General features: G+C 41.3%; 1 protein-coding gene across 1 annotated transcript; it reads right to left on the bottom strand.

The window, feature by feature from the left end:
- Positions 1-3,710: 3,710 nt before the first annotated feature.
- LOC308042557 (putative lysosomal acid lipase/cholesteryl ester hydrolase) lies at positions 3,711-17,785 on the bottom strand. The gene is made up of 9 exons (XM_080348068.1): positions 17,378-17,785; positions 16,123-16,243; positions 11,705-11,903; positions 11,218-11,327; positions 10,483-10,619; positions 8,940-9,086; positions 7,684-7,755; positions 6,436-6,507; positions 3,711-5,854 (listed from the first exon to the last, which is right to left on the bottom strand). The coding sequence occupies exons 1-9, from the start codon at positions 17,480-17,482 to the stop codon at positions 5,621-5,623; spliced, it is 1,197 nt and encodes a 398-aa protein (XP_080204194.1). The 5' UTR covers positions 17,483-17,785; the 3' UTR covers positions 3,711-5,620.
- Positions 17,786-17,896: the final 111 nt, after the last annotated feature.

Raw genomic sequence — 17,896 nt, 5'->3', positions numbered from 1 at the left:
GCTGGCCCTGCGGGAAGGAGCCGGAGGCCGCGGCGAAGCAGAACCCGGCGCTGGAGCTGCAGCGAGCGGGCCCCGCCGGGGCTTATGTGCCGCCTCCGCCGAGCGAGGCGACCGGCACGGGACCGCGTGACAGGGGCGGCCGCCCGGGTGACAGGGTGAGGAACGGGACGGCGATTAAGATTACATTGCAGTCAGCTGCCTTTGCCAGTTCCCCAGATGACTTATAGTTTTTTATTGCTGCAATAGAAGGGTTGTGTTTCTTCTTTGAATGGGTAAATATTTATTTCTAGGCTGCGAAAACTAGGGAACTCCAAGCTTATGACTGGGGAAGCGAGGCTGCAAATATGGCTCACTACAACTAGGTAGACAACTTTTATGGATGTGATACAATTCTTAAGTGTCACAAAAAAAAAAAGTCCTTGGGCACTTCTCTGAGTTAGTCCTAAGTCGGTATGGAGCCCACACTTGCATACCAAGTTGTGCTGGCACAGTGTTTCTTGAGAGTGTTCCTGCCTGCTTGGATCATGAGATGCCACTGCACTTCTCACTGTAGGGCATAGACTTACATAGATTACACAGATTGCTTACTTCAGCCTCTTCAATCTCCACATGTTTCTCTCTAAATTGCTGTATGTGACAATAAAATATTTTGCCGTTTGTCATTTTAGTGACTGGGACAGATTGCAGTATCATACTTCCAGAGTAGCAATCACTTTTAGCATTTGGGTTAGAAATAACTTGAATGGGATGCATTCTCTGAGACGTCAAAGCAAAACATCAATGTTTTTTTGTTTTAGAATTAACTACAAACCTAAACCAACTACATAGCATGGGTAAGAAGGGCATGGAAATAAGTCTGTCTTCACCTTCTTGGGGGTGTAGTGAAGAGAACAAAATATTCTATAGCAGACAGGGTAGTTTAAGGACCTACCTTTCCTGTTCCCCATCTGGAGTTTTTAGGATCAGAGGTGATATAAAGTTATTGTGGTCCAAGTCAGTTTGTCATATGATTGTGTATTTCATGTGCAGATCTGGTGACTGCTTTGTAAAGTGAAAAAGGAACTGTCAGCAACTGGAGGCTAGTAGGAGCACAGAATGAAGGCATTAAAGCAGTTGAACAGTTTTCCTCTTCCTATGGTATGAAACATGCAAGTAGTAGTTTGACAAGAGCCTGTTCTTCAAAAACGTCAGAAGTTGGCGGATCTGAATTTAGTAAAGGGCAAGAAGGTATCAAAGTGAACATCACTGAAAACAAATTTGATATTAGGCTTGAAAATCCTTCACAGTGTTCATAAGGCAATGGGGTATTACTGCAGCAGAGTTAACAGCTGTGTTGAGCTGCCCTGTCTCCAGTGCCAGTTCGGCACTGCTGGAGATCTGCTCTGGTTGCAGGGATAGTGCGCCACAAAAAGGGAAAAGCAGGCATTGAAAAGCTTCCTCATCACAGCAGTGCCAGGAGGCAGGAATATTGGTAATTTGGATTGTGGAACTCACAGCAAACGTTTATGGACATGACCTGGAACAGAGGGTGTAGGTGACTGGAACAGTTGTGCTATGACTGTTCTGCTGAAAGATCCAAGTTTACATTATTAATGGAGGAAGTACTGCATGAATTAGTATTGCAGTAGAATGCTGTGTCAGCTCTGGCATTGAGGCTAAAGTTACCATGTTATCAGATTTCAGGTATTAAAGCAGAAAAAAAACCAAGACACCAAAACACCTGTGCTACTGTGAGATCCAGAGGTGGGTGTCTGGCTTTTCTGAAGGTCATATTCCTCCTATAGGTTTGTATGTTGATTTATTTTCTTTGTGTAGAAGCTGGAACCTTTCATTTTTTTTAATCTGTATTCCAGATAGAATCATAGAATCATTTCAGTTGGAAGAGGCCCTCAGGATCAACAAATCCAACCATAACCTAAACCTCATCTAAACACCTTTTAAACACCTCCAGGGATAGTGACTCTACCACTTCCCTGGGCAGCCTGTTCCAATGCCTGACAACTCTTTCTGTGAAGAATTTTTTCCTAATATCCACTCTAAACCTTCTCTGGTGCAACTTCAGGCCATTTCCTCTTGTCCTATCACTTGCTGCTTGGGAGAAGAGACCAACACCCTCCATGCTACAACCTCCTTTTAGGTAGTTGTAGACAGCAATAAGGTCTCCCCTCAGCCTCCATTTCTCCAGGCTGAACAGCTCCAGTTCCCTCAGCTGCTCCTCATCAGACTTATGCTCCAGACCCTTCACCAGCTTCATCACCTCCTCTGCACTCTCTCTAGTACCTCAATATCCTTCTTATGATCAGGGGCCCAAAACCAAACACAGGATTCAAGGTGGGGCCTCACCAGTGCCAAGTACAGTGGCACAATCACTTCCCTAGTCCTGCTGGCCACACTATTCCTCATACAAGACAGGATGCTGTTGGCCTTTTTGGACACATAAAGGTGTCATTTCCCATTTCAGATGGAGATGTCAGGAGAGAGGCTTCCTAAATTCCACCTGGTTTATGATTGTGGTTCTTTTAACTACTTACGTCAAGGGGAGAAAGTCCTTTGAAGCAGATTCCCTGGTTGGTGACTCTTACTGCTCTTCAGGTTCTGCCAGAGCTTTGGTAATGGAAGGGAATTGCATACTGATAAACTGATTCTAGAGACAACAATAAACTATTAATGTAAAAATACTTGTGCACACTCAACATCTTAGATTTTATAGAATCACTGACAGGTAACCCTCTCATCTAACTTGTGTCAGTGAGGTTCATTAACGATTCTCATCTTATTTATGGCTTTCATTGCTTTTTCAACTTTGCCACAGCTGGCTAAGAAAATCAAAATGTTCTTTGCCTTGGCACCAGTAGCTGCAGTCAAGTTTGCCACTAGCCCCCTGGCAAAATTGGGAGTGTTTCCTGACCTGTTACTCAAGGTTTGTGTTTGACTGTAGGTGTTTTAAGCCTGATGAGGTGTTTCCCTTTCTAGCTGAAAACAGCATAGCAAGTAATGTGGTTAGATTAACTTGTTTGACGAGACGAGGGCCAAGTTTTCATGATAATGCTATGGAAGTAAGCAGTGGCTTCTCTGGCTTTACTGTTGTCTAATGAGGCAATCTTCCAGGCACACAGCAGGTTCATCAGCTAACAAAGTTGGGAAAACACAGGATTTAATACACCCTGCTATCTTGACTGCACATCTGCTGTATTCAGAATATACAGAAAGGTAAAGCCTGAGCGTATTTATTATTGAAGATGCCAAAGGTCAAAAGTTGGGTCAAATGTACCACAGCAAAGATATCCTGCCTTAGTATAGGGTTAAATGCTATTTATGAGATTACTAGACTGTCCACTAAGCAATCCAATTATCCAAGCTTTAAGAATGTGATACAAGAAGCTTTCCACCATGTCAGTGGTTTGAAAGGAGCCTCACCTGGAGGTTTAGAAAATTACTTCTTCTGAGTAGATATTTACAATTGGTACCTTACTTAAAAGTCTCAGAGAAGTCATCCAAAATGAGGCAAATGACCTTTTAGGCTTATGGAAAGCCTAATTCAGGACAAAAGTAAAATGGAAGCTTACTTAGCAATTTTACTTTTACATTATACTTGTTCTATGCATCAATCATTGTGAAAAGCAGACTCAGCTTTCTGGATTCTGTCCCAAAGATTCACATGCATTTAGGAAACAGTAAGTGAAACACAACACATCACTCTGCACTCCAAGCAGGTCTCCTGTTTATTGAAATTGCTCTAGCTTAATAAACGTGACACACAAAGCTCTTGCTGGATCACATACCCTCACAACTACTAAGTTAGCCACTTTCTACAGAAACTTGCTTTCAGCACAGCAAGGTGAAGCAAATACAGCTGCTACAAATACAAAGCAAAAGCAAACTCAGAGGTCCTGCTAGGAATTGCAACAGAAATATCATGAGCCGCTTTTTCCTTAAAAAAGCCTGAGGATTCCCTGAGTCTGAATTAGGAACAAGAGAGAGGCCAAACAAAAACACACTCATTTATGGCTTACTTATCTTTTTGCAATTTTTTAATTTGTTTTTGTGGGGTCTTTTTTTGGGTTTTTTTGGTGGTTTTTGGTTGGTTGGTGGGGTTTTTTTTGGGGGAGGGGGGGTGGTTTTGGGTGTTTTGGTTTGGGGTTTGTTTCTTTTTGTTTGTTTGTTTAGGTTTTTGTTTGTTTGGGGTTTTTTGGTTTTTTTGTGTGTTTTTTTTTGTGTTGTGTTTTGTTTGTTTGTTTTTGGTTGTTTTGTTTTTTTACAAAAATGTTTGCCTCAGTTTAAAATGCACATTTTTCTATGCCATGTAGAAAAGCCTTTTATCCTGTTGGGATTACTGAGAGAAATCCAGGTTGAATCTAATCATGGTACAGAAATTGTGAGCTGGACTGAGGCAACTGACTCCGGAGACTGTCCATACAACTAAATTTGGCACAGAACTTTTGTGCAATTCAGAGAAGTCAAACTCCTCTGTATACTTGATGGAAAGAGCAAGGCACCTGTATTACAGATGATTACAGCTCCAAAGTCAGACCCCTGAAGGAGATGTGAATCCTCTCCCCCCATGAGGGCTTAGCCCCATTTTGAAGTAGCAATTAAGACAAATGCAAACTGCTGTTAATACTGCCAGGTTTCACCAAGGTGTTGTACAGTTCCTGAAAACAACTGTGGCAAGCACCACATAAGCACCTAAAAAGTAAGCGGATTTTCAAAGCAGCAGGTGATTAAGGGGAAAAGTCCACACAAATCACATCACTCAAGCTATAGAATTAATGCTTTGGCTCTTCCCTCACCAGTAGTACACTGGTGGAGTTTATCTTCTAGTGGTCAGTGCAAGGAGAACAAAACACAAGTATGTTACATCATTCTGCTTGAAAGCCATTACCTATTGGTATTTCTTTCAACCATTTCTCTACTTCCAGGAATCTGCAAGGACAAATAATGATCCTTATCCATAGCCGGTAGGTGAAACATGAAAGGCTTCAGGAACACCATTAAATCAAGAAAAATGAAGCAATGAATCAGTCTCAAAACAGGAGATTTCAGATGACAGTGGTGATCTTCTCTGGCTTCATGGCAGGTCTTCTGGGCAATATTGAGAAAGTAAGTCACCCGATGTAGCTAGTTTGTGTGCGATGGCTAAATTAATAACGCAGAAAAAGTCACCAAGTGCTTTTTAAGGTACCAGCACCCAATGGGTCACTGCAGTACAAGGAGTGCTTTTGAAAGGTACTCAGAAATGGCAACGTACTGAGAAATGGCACAGTTGTATCCACAGTGAAATACTTATGGTTTTAATCATCAAGCACCTCAGGTGCTCAGTGGACTGATGTGTCTTTCAGACACTTCACTAAATTTATATGCACATGATATACTCCTTTTGCACAAAGTCACACTGCTGTTTTTCAAGTACCATGCCACTGTGTGCAAAATCAGCGAGATACAATGCGGATTTCTGCGGGAGAGAGAAATAATACTGAAAAAAAAACCAAACCACATATGAATCCAATTCAGTAGTCATTGATGGCATTTTTAAAATGCATCATAAATAAGCAATGTAACATTATTGCCAGAAAAGCATATGAATTCCAGCTGAACTAATACTGTGAAATACCATGCCGGTTCAGAGATACTTCCCCATCATGTTAATTATTTCATTATACAAGCGGTAAGGTGCATCAATGCCGTAGATGAAATCCAAATGTTCCCATTCTGGAATGCTTTTGTGGTAAACCAAGTCTGTGATCTGAGCGAGCAGCATCGCAGCGTCCTTTGTGTCTGCCAGCCAGTCATGTCCACCAGTCCACACCGCGGTCGGCACAGTCATCTCCTTTATTTTGTAGAGAGGGGGAGTAGACTGAGGAGAGGGAAAGGGAAAACAAAGGCATTAGAAAGAACAAGTCTTCATTGTGATACTGCATCACAATGTAACATACGGCCAAGTGCAAGAAGAATGTGTCAGGTTCACATTCTTTTCTTCCTCTCTTGGGCAGCTAGACATGGAGTCCTGACTCAACAGAAACTGTAACTCCAAGAGTCTGCGATATTACAGCATACCTAGCAGTAAAGACGTGGCTTGAGGAGTTTACAAGACATCAGCACAGCAGACGTCTCAGAGAATTCATCCCATAGATTGACAGTCTGTGCCTTACAGTCAGAAGTGCAGTGGGACCTCATGACCCAAGCAGGCAGGACCACCCTTAAGAAACGCTGTTCCAGCACAACTTCATATCAAAGTGGGGGCTACATACCAACTTAGGATTAACTCAGGGCAGTGTAGTCCTGTTTGGGCTTTTTTTGGTGTTGTTTGTCTGGTTTGGGTTTTTTTTTGTTTTCTTCTTGTTTGGTTGGTTGGTTTGGTCAAAGCATCTAGAGAAGTGCCCAAGGACTTTTTTTCTGACACTTAAGAATTGTAACACATCCATAAAAGATGTCTACCTGGTTGTAATGAGCCATATTTGCAGCCTTGCTTCCCCAGTCATAAGCTTGGAGTTCCCCAGTCTTCACAGCCTAGAAATAAACAAATATTCACACACACAAAGAAGAACTGCAACCCTTCTAATGCTGGAACAAAAAAGTAGAGTTCACCTGGAGAACTTAGATGGCAACTGACACAAGAAACAGTGAAATGTCAAGTATTAACAAGGACAAGTGTCACTGCTTTGCCCAGTGTCACAGGAGTGGAAATGTTAACATTCCACACCATTAGACATTGTCCCTTATGATTTCACATTCTTTCATAGCAACGGTAGGAAAGATTAACGAAAACAGATTAGTGTACCCAAAGCCAGGATGTGGAAGCTCCATGCTTACTTCTGAAATATCTACCCTGCTCTCTAAATGTATATGAACACACCAGGGAGCTTTCTTAGCAAGTCCACTCTATATGATTTACCATCTAATATTTTTCAGAAACAGAAGTCTATATAATAGCCATCTGAAAAAAAAAAAAAATCACAATTTTCTTTCTGAGCCAACACATGAGCAGCTCTGTACAGCACAACACATTGAACACATTGCTGCTGAGTGGGTGACCAAGTCCAGTTACAAGTTCACAAGTAGCACTGACCACTGCTTCCATGGCAAATGTCTTCTCGAATTTATCAGCCTGCTAAGCAAGCTTCGGGCACAAGAGCATCACAAGCGTGAAATTATGGACTGAGGTGAAATTTGAAATACATTAATAAAACAGAAAATGAAATCAAACAGAATAGAATAGAATAGAATAGAATAGAATAGAATAGAATAGAATAGAATAGAATAGAATAGAATAGAATAGAATAGAATAGAATAGAATAGAATAGAATAGAATGAAACAGAAAGTCTGCTGCTTTTCACTGGCTAAAAATACAGCTTGCCATCAAAACGCTGTTTACTGAAAGGGGAGGAAATTCTTATCACGGCATCTCTGAGTTAACATAATATGTTGTATGGTTTGTTGGCTCAAAGTACTCACAGTTAGCCTTTCTTAAAAAAAACAGGGGAGAGTGATGAGCCACCATAAGTCAGTATTATGTTATCAAAGCAGCTGTAGTAAACAGTTGCTCTTCTAACAGCTGTCAGTTCAGAATTTCACTTGGGCTACGCTATATATATTTTGGCATTTTATTCCATTTAAATATCAGGCACATCATTTTCTACAAACAAATTAGAGACAATGGACATTTTAGATTCTGGAAACTCTACCTGGCTCCAGTGGATCATGTTTTGCACAGACGTCCCTGCAGGGCAGTGTGTTGAATATACATCCACTCGGCTCTGCAACAAGATAATTCATATGCTGTACTCCTCACAGTGCAACCATTTTGCTTCTTGAACAATTAACAGAAAATTTTCCATTCCTTTTAAAACTGCTATAAACAAAAGTTAACTGGAGGCATATGTACAGATGAGGTAAGAGGTTAAATGTTTGGAGGATTACTTAAAATTAGCTGCAGAACTTTAAAGCGGAACTTTAAACCCGATAATGATATACCCTTAAGCATTTTTAATAAGTGCTAGTATTTTAAGAATTTTGAGCACATTAATATTTAGATGGACCTCCAGAGAAATCTTGCATTACTCTACATCTAAACTAGCAGCTGTCAGTCCAAGGTAATTCAGAACTTCACACACTTTCAGTTGAGAAGTACAAGACAGTCGGGGGAAACATAAATCCTGGCAGGAAAAAAAAAACTATTATTCACCATTAAAACCATACGTGCTGATCAAGAAAACATACAAAACTCTGCACTTTCACCTTGATATAAACCACAAAAAATGTACATTTTTGCATGCAGAATGGTGAAAAAAAATCATGCTAATCCTATCTCACTCCCATCTAAAAATCCTCAGCCTTCATCCAGCTGTGGGTAAACTGATACCAGCTTCTACTGGTTTCAGGGAGTTAGAAACACTTTAAGATGCGTTATGCATCTTAAAGATGCAAAAAGGCAGTGTCATGCCAGTTGCTGTTAACTAGCTTTTGGATAACAAAACAAGTCCTAAAAACAAGTTATTTGCAACTAGAACCACAGATAAAGTCATCAGCAGGGTTAGAAACCAGTCCTCCAGAAAACAGTTGCACACATCCACCAAGAGGACACAAGGCTTCAGCAGTCCTCTTGAAAAAGCCTGAAAACTGTATCGTTGTTCCTCACTTCCTAGCCAAAGGATCTAAATATTTGCACTGTCATATTAATTCACTTCTCTTACCCATTTCCCCAACAGATCCACAACAATGTATTTTAGCTTTCCAGTAACTGTTTAACAGGTTAGTTCTGTCAATCTAAGATGGGCAACTACATCTATACCAAGGAAAGACATTTATTCAAACTCGGCATGATGAAGAAGGCATTAGTTTTTTTCTAATTACATGTAAAGGGCAGTCAGTACAGGGATACACAGCCAATGCTGTGTTAGAATTCACAATAACTCAGCTATTAAAAGTTAGCAAACCATACCATATTCAAGTTTCTCTCGTTAAAACCACACAGAAGAAAGAATAAGTTGCCACAAAGATCATCAAGTATTCTGTGGGTGCAAACATGGGTAGCAAACCACTTCACCAAATAATTCTGAGGGAGGAATTGTTTATTTCCAAACATTTCCTACAAAATAAGAAACACACAGAACAAACATGTAATTGCATAGAATGACCTGGGTTTAGTTTTTATACTACAACATTGTTGAAGTAATTATTTCAATTTGCACTGGTGACAGGTGTGTCCTATGAAAGTGATTTATCTCCTTATGAACCTTGTTTCCAGTTCAATGGGAAGGTCATGGTTTGTGCTTCTGCTACAAATGATGCAGTTCATTACTCCCACAAAAAGTACGTGGGAACTGCGACCACCTTAAAGAATTGCAAGCCTAAACTCAAATTATAATCAGTCTTAAATTCAGTATTTTACAAGAGTATAACTCAGATTCTTGTCATCACATTTGTTTAAGGCTAAAATATTTTAAGCTGCATCTGCTAATGTAAAACGGCTTTGTGCTTGGAACTTCCTCTCTTCCAAACATGTAGGAAAAAACAAGTTGCACAAGCTGTGGTGGCCACTTCCTCTTGATGAGTATTTTTAAAACATCCAAGGATTTGAAAATGGCCCACCCAGCACTTCCTTAAGAAGTGACACAGCTCTTTAAAGACATGACTGACCCATGGGTTTGTAGCTGTCCTTTACTCCTTGCACTCCAGCTTTTTTGCAAGTCATGATGAGAATCAAGTTCCTTAGCATAACATGAACATCTACACAGGGCACTGGCCAGTGACTGTCCTCCTTAGACAAAGTTATCTACACAAGGAACAGTAGACCACAATTGTTAGTATCACTTTAATGTATCTGCCTCTGGAGCAGAAAATTAATCATGCATGGACACACATTAAATCAGCACAAGGTACGTTAGAGAACTGCGAACTGCTCTGTGTGGGAATCTCCATGGGTGGTAGAAAGAGAAGTGATGGTTAAAAACTACACATAGCAGGGTGTTCACAATATCTGACATCAGGCACTTTGTGTAGGCTGCCAGTCTGCATACATTCCCTTCGATGTTAAGGGGGAAAGGTAAACTCCTCCAGAGAATGATTCATGGCATCCAAATAAAGCCACTGCTCTTAATGACCCTCTGAAGGATACTCTCCTAACACTAAATGGTTAATGGTGAAACAAATCTGTTAATGTTCAAAAGTACTCTGTCTAAAGCTATCATATGACTTCTAAAACAGAACATCTATTTAATTAATCTCGTGATTTCTGTAGCATAAATTCTAGAAACATGTACATGGAAAACATATCCCATCCCTTATGCAAATTGTCTCATCAGACAACAGTAAAGCCAGAGAAGCCACTGCTTACTTCCATAGCATTATCATGGAAAACTTGGCCCTCTTCTTACCATAAATGTTAATCTAACATCAGCTCCTAACATACCTTGCTATGCTGTTTTCAACTAGAAAATGGGGATGCCTCATCTGGCTTAAAACACCTACAGTCAAATACAAACCTTGAGTAGCAGGTCAGGAAACACTCCCAATTTTGCCAGGGGGCTAGTGGCAAACTTGACTGTAGCTACTGGTGCCAAGGCAAAGAACATTTTGATTTTCTTAGCCAGCTGTGGCAAAGTTGAAAAAGCAATGAAAGCTGTAAATAAGATGAGAATCGTTAACAAACCTCACTGACACAAGTTAGATGAGAAGGCTACCTGTCAGTGATTCTATAAAATCTAAGATGTTAAGTGTGCACAAGTATTTTCACATTAATAGTTTGATTGGATCACTTTAGACATTTTATATGAATCTAGTGACCACAGAACAGAAACTAAATGAGACAAATCAGAAGGATTTGTTTTCTTCTGAAAAACAAGTTTGTGCTAATTAACCCAATACTCCTCCAGCTCTTTCTAACTGCAGCTCTAAAAACATTTAGGCCAGGCCTTACATACAGTAAAATATTCGGGAAGTGGGAATCTTTATCAACTATAGCATAGTTCATCCTTTTGTTTTAACAGAAGCTCTACTGGTGGCTACCTGTGACTTCAATTTGTCATTTCTACTGCTTCCCAATCACAGTAAACACAGAAAAGAGATGTCTTTCCTTTTTAATGCTGATGAATATTTCAGGAAGCAGCTAAAAAACAGCAGCAGTAGATTTCAAAAATATTTCCTCATTAAATCATGCATGTGGAACTGGATATAACTTCAAACACAACATATTCTAACAAATGCACCTGTTCACATACCCATTGTGGTGCCCTGTGAATGGCCAACGTAAAATACTTGTTGCTGACCCGTCTTCTTCAAAATAAAGTCCACGGAGGCTGGAATGTCATACTTAGCCATTTCATCAAAGCTACAAAGCAAAGAGAAAAAGTCGGTTCTGTAAGTGAAATGGAACAGCTGCACAGAGCTTTACTGCACTGCAGATCAGTTTTCGGGATAAAAAGAAAAGCTTCCTTTGAATGAAGCAGAACTCTCTGCTGATGGAGTCTTCCCAGCAAGCACCAGTGAAAGCAACTACTGTTCTAGTGATCACATATGGAGGCTGTCTCAGGACTCAATAGTGACCACAAAGCTCTCCTTCATTGCCCCTACATACATGACAGCACATGCAGACAGAAAAATACTTTGTGCATTCACAATGTGATTGAACTGTCATGATGGGCAAAGAGAGGACAATGAGTCTGCTCACAAACAGCACGTATAGCTCCTCTAGCAAGTCAAGGATACCTGAAAACCCAGAATTCTTCTTGCTTCACTGTGAAGTGTGTATGTTTCCTGGACCAAGTGTTCCCTCTGCTGTTGCCCAGCCACACATCATAGCCAGCATCTGCCAGCATAAAGCCAAGGCTGTTGTAATCCAAATTTGTGATCCAATTGCTGGCATCTGCAAGCAAACCATGCTGGAGAAACACAGCAGGCCTTGGACCTGAAAAACAGAGTATTTATCATAGCTTCTGGTTCATCTGGAATTGAATGCCTAAGAATAATTCAACTGAGTTACTGGAAGTCTGCTTTAGATTTGCACTTTGAATATTTAATCTACTTGACTTAATCTACTAAGTTTACCAATTTGTGTAACATTCATAGTGACATGAAATCACATCTTTGCACAAAAAGCTACTTTTTATCATTGAGAATTTTAAACTACCAACTTGTTAGTCTCCTAACTAGACTGAAAGACTCCTTAAAGTTAAAAAACAGACAGCAAATGTGCATGAGAAAAGCAGGAGGTACAAAATACAGGTAGCCATTACTACTGTTTCAAGCTCACAAATACTCAAAGTGATCCAAACACAGGGACAGCTAAACTAATTCTGACCCTTGCCCTGCCCCTAAACCTGGGGAAGGCATTCCCATATATCTGCTACTGATATATTTGTTTTTTACTTAAGACAATGCCAAATTAGGGTGCTGAACTGTGAAAATCTCGCAACTGGTACTGATATTATCTCCGTGCAACTCCCTTCCATTTAGGTTAATAGTTTATTGTTGTCTCTAGGATCAGTTTAGATATTATCTGTATGCAATTCCCTTCCATTACCAAAGCTGTGGCAGAACCTGAAGAGCAATAAGAGTAGCCAACAAGGGAATCTGTTTCAAAGGACTTTCTCCCTCTGACTTAAGTAGTTAAAAGAACCGCAGTCAAAACCCAGGTGGAATTTAAGAAAACTCTCTCCTGACTTCTCTATCCTGAAAAAGGAAATGACACCTTTATGTGGAATACAGATTAAAAAAATGGAAGGTTCCTGCTTCTACACAAAGAAAGTAAATTAACATATAATCCTTTAGGAGGAATATGACTTTCAGAAAAGCCAGAAATCCATCTCTGGATCTCACAGTAGCACAGATGTTTTGGTCTGGTTTTGTTTGTTTGGGTTTTTTTGTTTTGTTTGTGGTTTTTTTGGTTGCTGTTTTGTTTGGTTTTTCTGCTCCAATAACTGAAATATGATAACATGACCTCATTCAAAGACAGAAGATTAATCTTGCCTCTTTACATTTTTCTTTAAATGTCACTTACCTAGATAACCCTTCACAGCAACATATTTACAATATCTAAGGAAATTTAAAAGGATTAACTGCTTTATATCAATGGAGATTGAGTGTATTTTTACAACAAAACCCTTCCACATTAATCAAATTTCCTAAAATTATTTAGATTTTTGCAGTTTTACATGCTGTTGTGGGCTTGTTTTGCTTATCACCAGAAACATTCATTGAAGGAAACATGGGAAGTGATGGAGTAAATAAAGTTGCTCTGAGACAGGGACAAGTGAACTAAGGTCATTTTACCCAAAAATGTTTAGCAAACAATTTCTCAGAACTAGAACATTCTCTCTGAGGAATGTCTCTTACTGGAGGTTTTAAATTGTCTTATAATTAGGAAGTTTTCTGAAATACCTATCTTAAGTTTGCAAATAAATATATTTCCAAGTCAACATTATGCATTAGAACTGGGGAAGTTTTCATCATTATTCTCTCCTCTGCAACATGTTCTGTATTTTCAGACGGTATTGATGATCAGTAACTGTGTTCTTTGTATGCTCATTAGGCCCATTCTGTCAGCTTCTTTTCCTTGGCTGCTGTTTCCTTGCTTCCTTTAACTTTTGTTGATCTCATCTCACCTGTCTATAAAAAACAAAAATCTATCTTTCTCTGAGTGTGTGCCAAAAACAAGACTAAATACTCCAGCTAATGCCTTGCCAGCAACAAATTATGCAGAATATCAGCTGCTGTGTCTTGTCTATAATATTGCAAAATGAGATTTGCCTTTTTAAATGTTCTGTTATAATGTTCACTCTTCTACAGTTTGTGCCTCAATGCCACAATTTACTCAGAAATTTACCTCCTCCAATGGCACATCAGTCTGCTGCAATAACAATTCACACAATAGTTCCTCCATTGATAATTTAAACTTGGATCTTTCAGCAGAACAGTCATATCACAACTGTTCCAGTCACCTACACCCTCTGTTCCAGGTCATGTCCATAAACGTTTGCTGTGAGTTCCACAATCCAAATTACCAATATTCCTGCCTCCTGGCACTGCTGTGATGAGGAAGCTTTTCAGTGCCTGCCTTTCCCTTTTTGTGGCGCACTATCCCTGCAACCAGAGCAGATCTCCAGCAGTGCCGAACTGGCACTGGAGACAGGGCAGCTCAACACAGCTGTTAACTCTGCTGCAGTAATACCCCATTGCCTTATGAACACTGTGAAGGATTTTCAAGCCTAATATCAAATTTGTTTTCAGTGATGTTCACTTTGATACCTTCTTGCCCTTTACTAAATTCAGATCCGCCAACTTCTGACGTTTTTGAAGAACAGGCTCTTGTCAAGCTGCTACTTGCACGTTTCATAACATAGGAAGAGGAAAACTGTTTAACTGCTTTAATGCTTTCATTCTGTTCTCCTACCAGCCTCCAATTGCTGACAGTTCCTTTTTCACTTTACAAAGCAGTCACCAGACCTGCACATGAAACGCACAACCATATGACAAACTAACTCGGACCACAATAACTTTATATCACCTCTGATCCTAAAAACTCCAGATGGGGAACAAGAAAGGTAGGTCCTTAAACTATCGTTTCTGCTATAGAATATTTTGTTCTCTCCACTGCACACCCAAGAAGGTGAAGACAGACTTATTTCCATGCCCTTCTTACCCATGCTATGCAGTTGGTTTAGGTTTGTAGTTACCAATATAATTTAAAAAAAAAATGTTTTGCTTTTACATTCTCTGGACATTTTCCTTCCCCTCCAACCCCTCCCATTTTTTTCTTAGTTGAAGAATTGTAAGTTTGTTCCAAAACATCATGTGATATGTAATTCCAAGGAATCTCATTCACATCATGTAGGTATTGCAAAAGAAGAATTATGGCATATATCTTCTAAGTCAGCAGTAACACATCATTGGTATCTTTCTCAGAAAAGATACCAAGTCTATTGGTATCTCAGAAAAGATACCAAAACTTAAGATCAACATGAACTTTGAAATCTTCAGTTCTTCTACAAGACCATACTTCCCTAAGCCTGCTCAGTAATGCTTGTTTTTAAAAATGAAGCAATTTGCAAAACATGAACTTGGAGTCGAGGGTGTGGCCAGGCAAACGTGGAGAATTCCCACAGATCAGGAAGCTTCTGTTTGTCTATGTCATCAGTGAAGGATCTGACAAAAAATAAATCAACAGGTACAAAGGCAGCCTGTCTTTTTCCTGTGAGCTTCTCTGAAATTTTGAAGTACAAATACACCTGCCAGGTTGGACTGGACTCCTCCATGCACTGACCTTTACACATGCACCTAGTGAGAAACGGCTAGGGGTTCCTCCTCTTCCATATTATTTCTCTCATTTTAAAAACATTCCATTATTCAGTCCTTGTCAAAACCTCTGCCCATATTGCTCCCTTACTCTTCAGCTTATGTTCCCTCTATTCTCACCTGTACACTCCCTGCATCTCATTCATGCTTTTATACCATGTTTTATATTATTACATTGTCTTATCTATTCAAGCAGATGCGAAAAACATGACATCCCAATAATGTCCTGTATGGGTCTGACCTGTACCTCACTGTAAAGAAGCTTCAGGGAGGTTAAAATTTAGAAACAAATGATCATTTTTCACAAAAATCAGGCAGTAATTCTTTTGTTAACATGTGAGTGGGAACTCTTGTGCTTCAGTTCTATTTCACCAAAAGAGGCATGTGAACTGTACCTAACTCTGAAAAAGCTCAGGTATTTTTAACAAATGAGGTTTGAAATAACCCCACGATATTACAATCAATTTCTTCTAAAGAGACTTCATTACCTAAAAAATCTCAACAAATCTCAACCCTTATTCTCCACTGCCTACAAAATCCAGGTCCCTCAGTCCCTCAGAAAAGTCAAAGAACAATGAAAGGCTTGTACTAATGTCACAAAAAGGCAACGTCAAGAAAATGCAGATTGCTACCTCCCTTTCCCTTCCTTTACTCAAGTCACTCGACACATGTGTCTAATCTATTTTGCCCATAACATTCACCAATAAAACATTCTAATAGCATGTCATACAGTCTTTAATCTTTTTCTCTGGATTCTTAGAGGAGCAAATTTTTAGAAATCAGACAGAGCTTTTTCATGACTTCCTGTTTTTCCAAGCAGACGTAAATCTTACCTTTGCTGCTCTCACGGCCTTTTCTTCCATAAGGAATTCTGTTAATGGAAAGGATATAACCATCTTCTGTTGTCACTTCGTACTCTTCACTAGGGTATCCCCAGAATGTAATAATTTGGCTCTAAAGAAGGAAAAGAAATTGCCTTGGAGTCCAACTGCCAGCCTCCTCAGTTCATTAACCTGTGAAAAGTTCTCTGGGTTCCTTCCAAAGACTGTGATGTGAAATTAAAGATGTGCTAGCAATGTGTCAGACCAGCCACCTACTCGATGCAGACAGGTTTTCTTATCAGACTTGCCAGAGCACAAGCCTTATCCCAGAATCTGGGAGGGACTCACCTGTCCGCATCCACTGTCATATTAGTTATTCACATGCTGCTTACAGTGAGAAAGGAGACTAAAGTGTTGCAAAGGAGATTATGATAACAGGGAAATCACCAAGACATGGATTTAGCAGACAAAAAATTGAAACTGTCTGTTCCCAAGCAAAGCAGTACATTCCAGTAACACACAGGTGAGGACAGCAAAAAGCCACTGGCAACACAATGGTGAATATGAGAGGCAGGGAAGCGCTAATGTCTCCTGAAGTGAAAGGCTTCTATAAAAAACATTTCAGCTTTATATCTGCACTTTATGCTTAATGTTATACAGAGGCCACAATCACGTTTAGGCAATGTGCTGAAATGACCCACAAACACAGCAGCTTTAAAATACTAAGGTTGCTAATACTGGTTATTAACAACAAATCTTTTCTGGAGTTGGTTATTGTAGCAGCAGAAGAATAAAGTTAAGAGAGTAAATGCCACACAGGAAGAAAAGCAGCTACGGGTGAGGACACGGGGGCATCGTGCCAGCAGGACAGGTATGCTGCATAAACACGCACTCCTATAGCTGTTATGAAAATGTCCTGATTCTAGCAAAAACCACAGATCTGTTTCAGGAAATGTGTGAGAGAAAGATCAGCCACAGGTTACATGGGACCGAGAAGGACCTGGCAGGAGGAGGAGAAGAGAAAGGCGACGTGCGAGCAGAGGGTGCGAGCAGCCGCCGCAGGCTGAGCGCTGAGCGCTGCCGAAGCCTCCGCGCTCCCACCGCGGCTGCGGAGGCCGGGAGGCGCCGGTTTGAGCCCGTGGAGCCGTAACGGGACCGCCCGCCGCCCAGACCCCGCTCCGCTCCGCGGTCCGTGACAGCCCCGCGGCCACAGCCGGTGGCAGCCCCGGGCGCTTCTGCCTCACCGACGCGCCCCGCCTGCACTCACGATGTTCATGTTCGTTTCGGGGTCCACATTTCTCCTGCCGGTGGCGAGAGCGCCTGAACCGGCGATGCTCTGCAGCAGAAAAGCGGCGACCAGCAGACCCCGCATGCTGGCCCTGCGGGAAGGAGCCGGAGGCCGCGGCGAAGCAGAACCCGGCGCTGGAGCTGCAGCGAGCGGGCCCCGCCGGGGCTTATGTGCCGCCTCCGCCGAGCGAGGCGACCGGCGCGGGACCGCGTGACAGGGGCGGCCGCCCGGGTGACAGGGTGAGGAAGGGGGACGAGCGCGGTCCTGTCAGCGGCAGGGAGGCAAGCCGCGGGCCGGAGGCGTTTTCGAGCCCCGAGTGGCTCAGCGAGCGCGGCTGGCTCCACCGCACAGCACTGCGCGGCTAGACCCGCGAATGTGTCCCGCACCCCATCGCACCTCCCTCTTCGGGTGACGCCGGCGGGCCCGCCCTCCGCAGAGCGCTGGTGCCTCGCCTTCCTGGCGCTTCCAGCGCAGCTGAGCGTGGTGCGGCGGGAGGCG

Source organism: Nesoenas mayeri (genome assembly GCF_963082525.1).
Source record: "Nesoenas mayeri genome assembly, chromosome: 7".
Classification (NCBI taxonomy): Eukaryota; Metazoa; Chordata; class Aves; order Columbiformes; family Columbidae; genus Nesoenas; species Nesoenas mayeri.
This window is presented reverse-complemented; position numbering and strand designations above follow the sequence as displayed.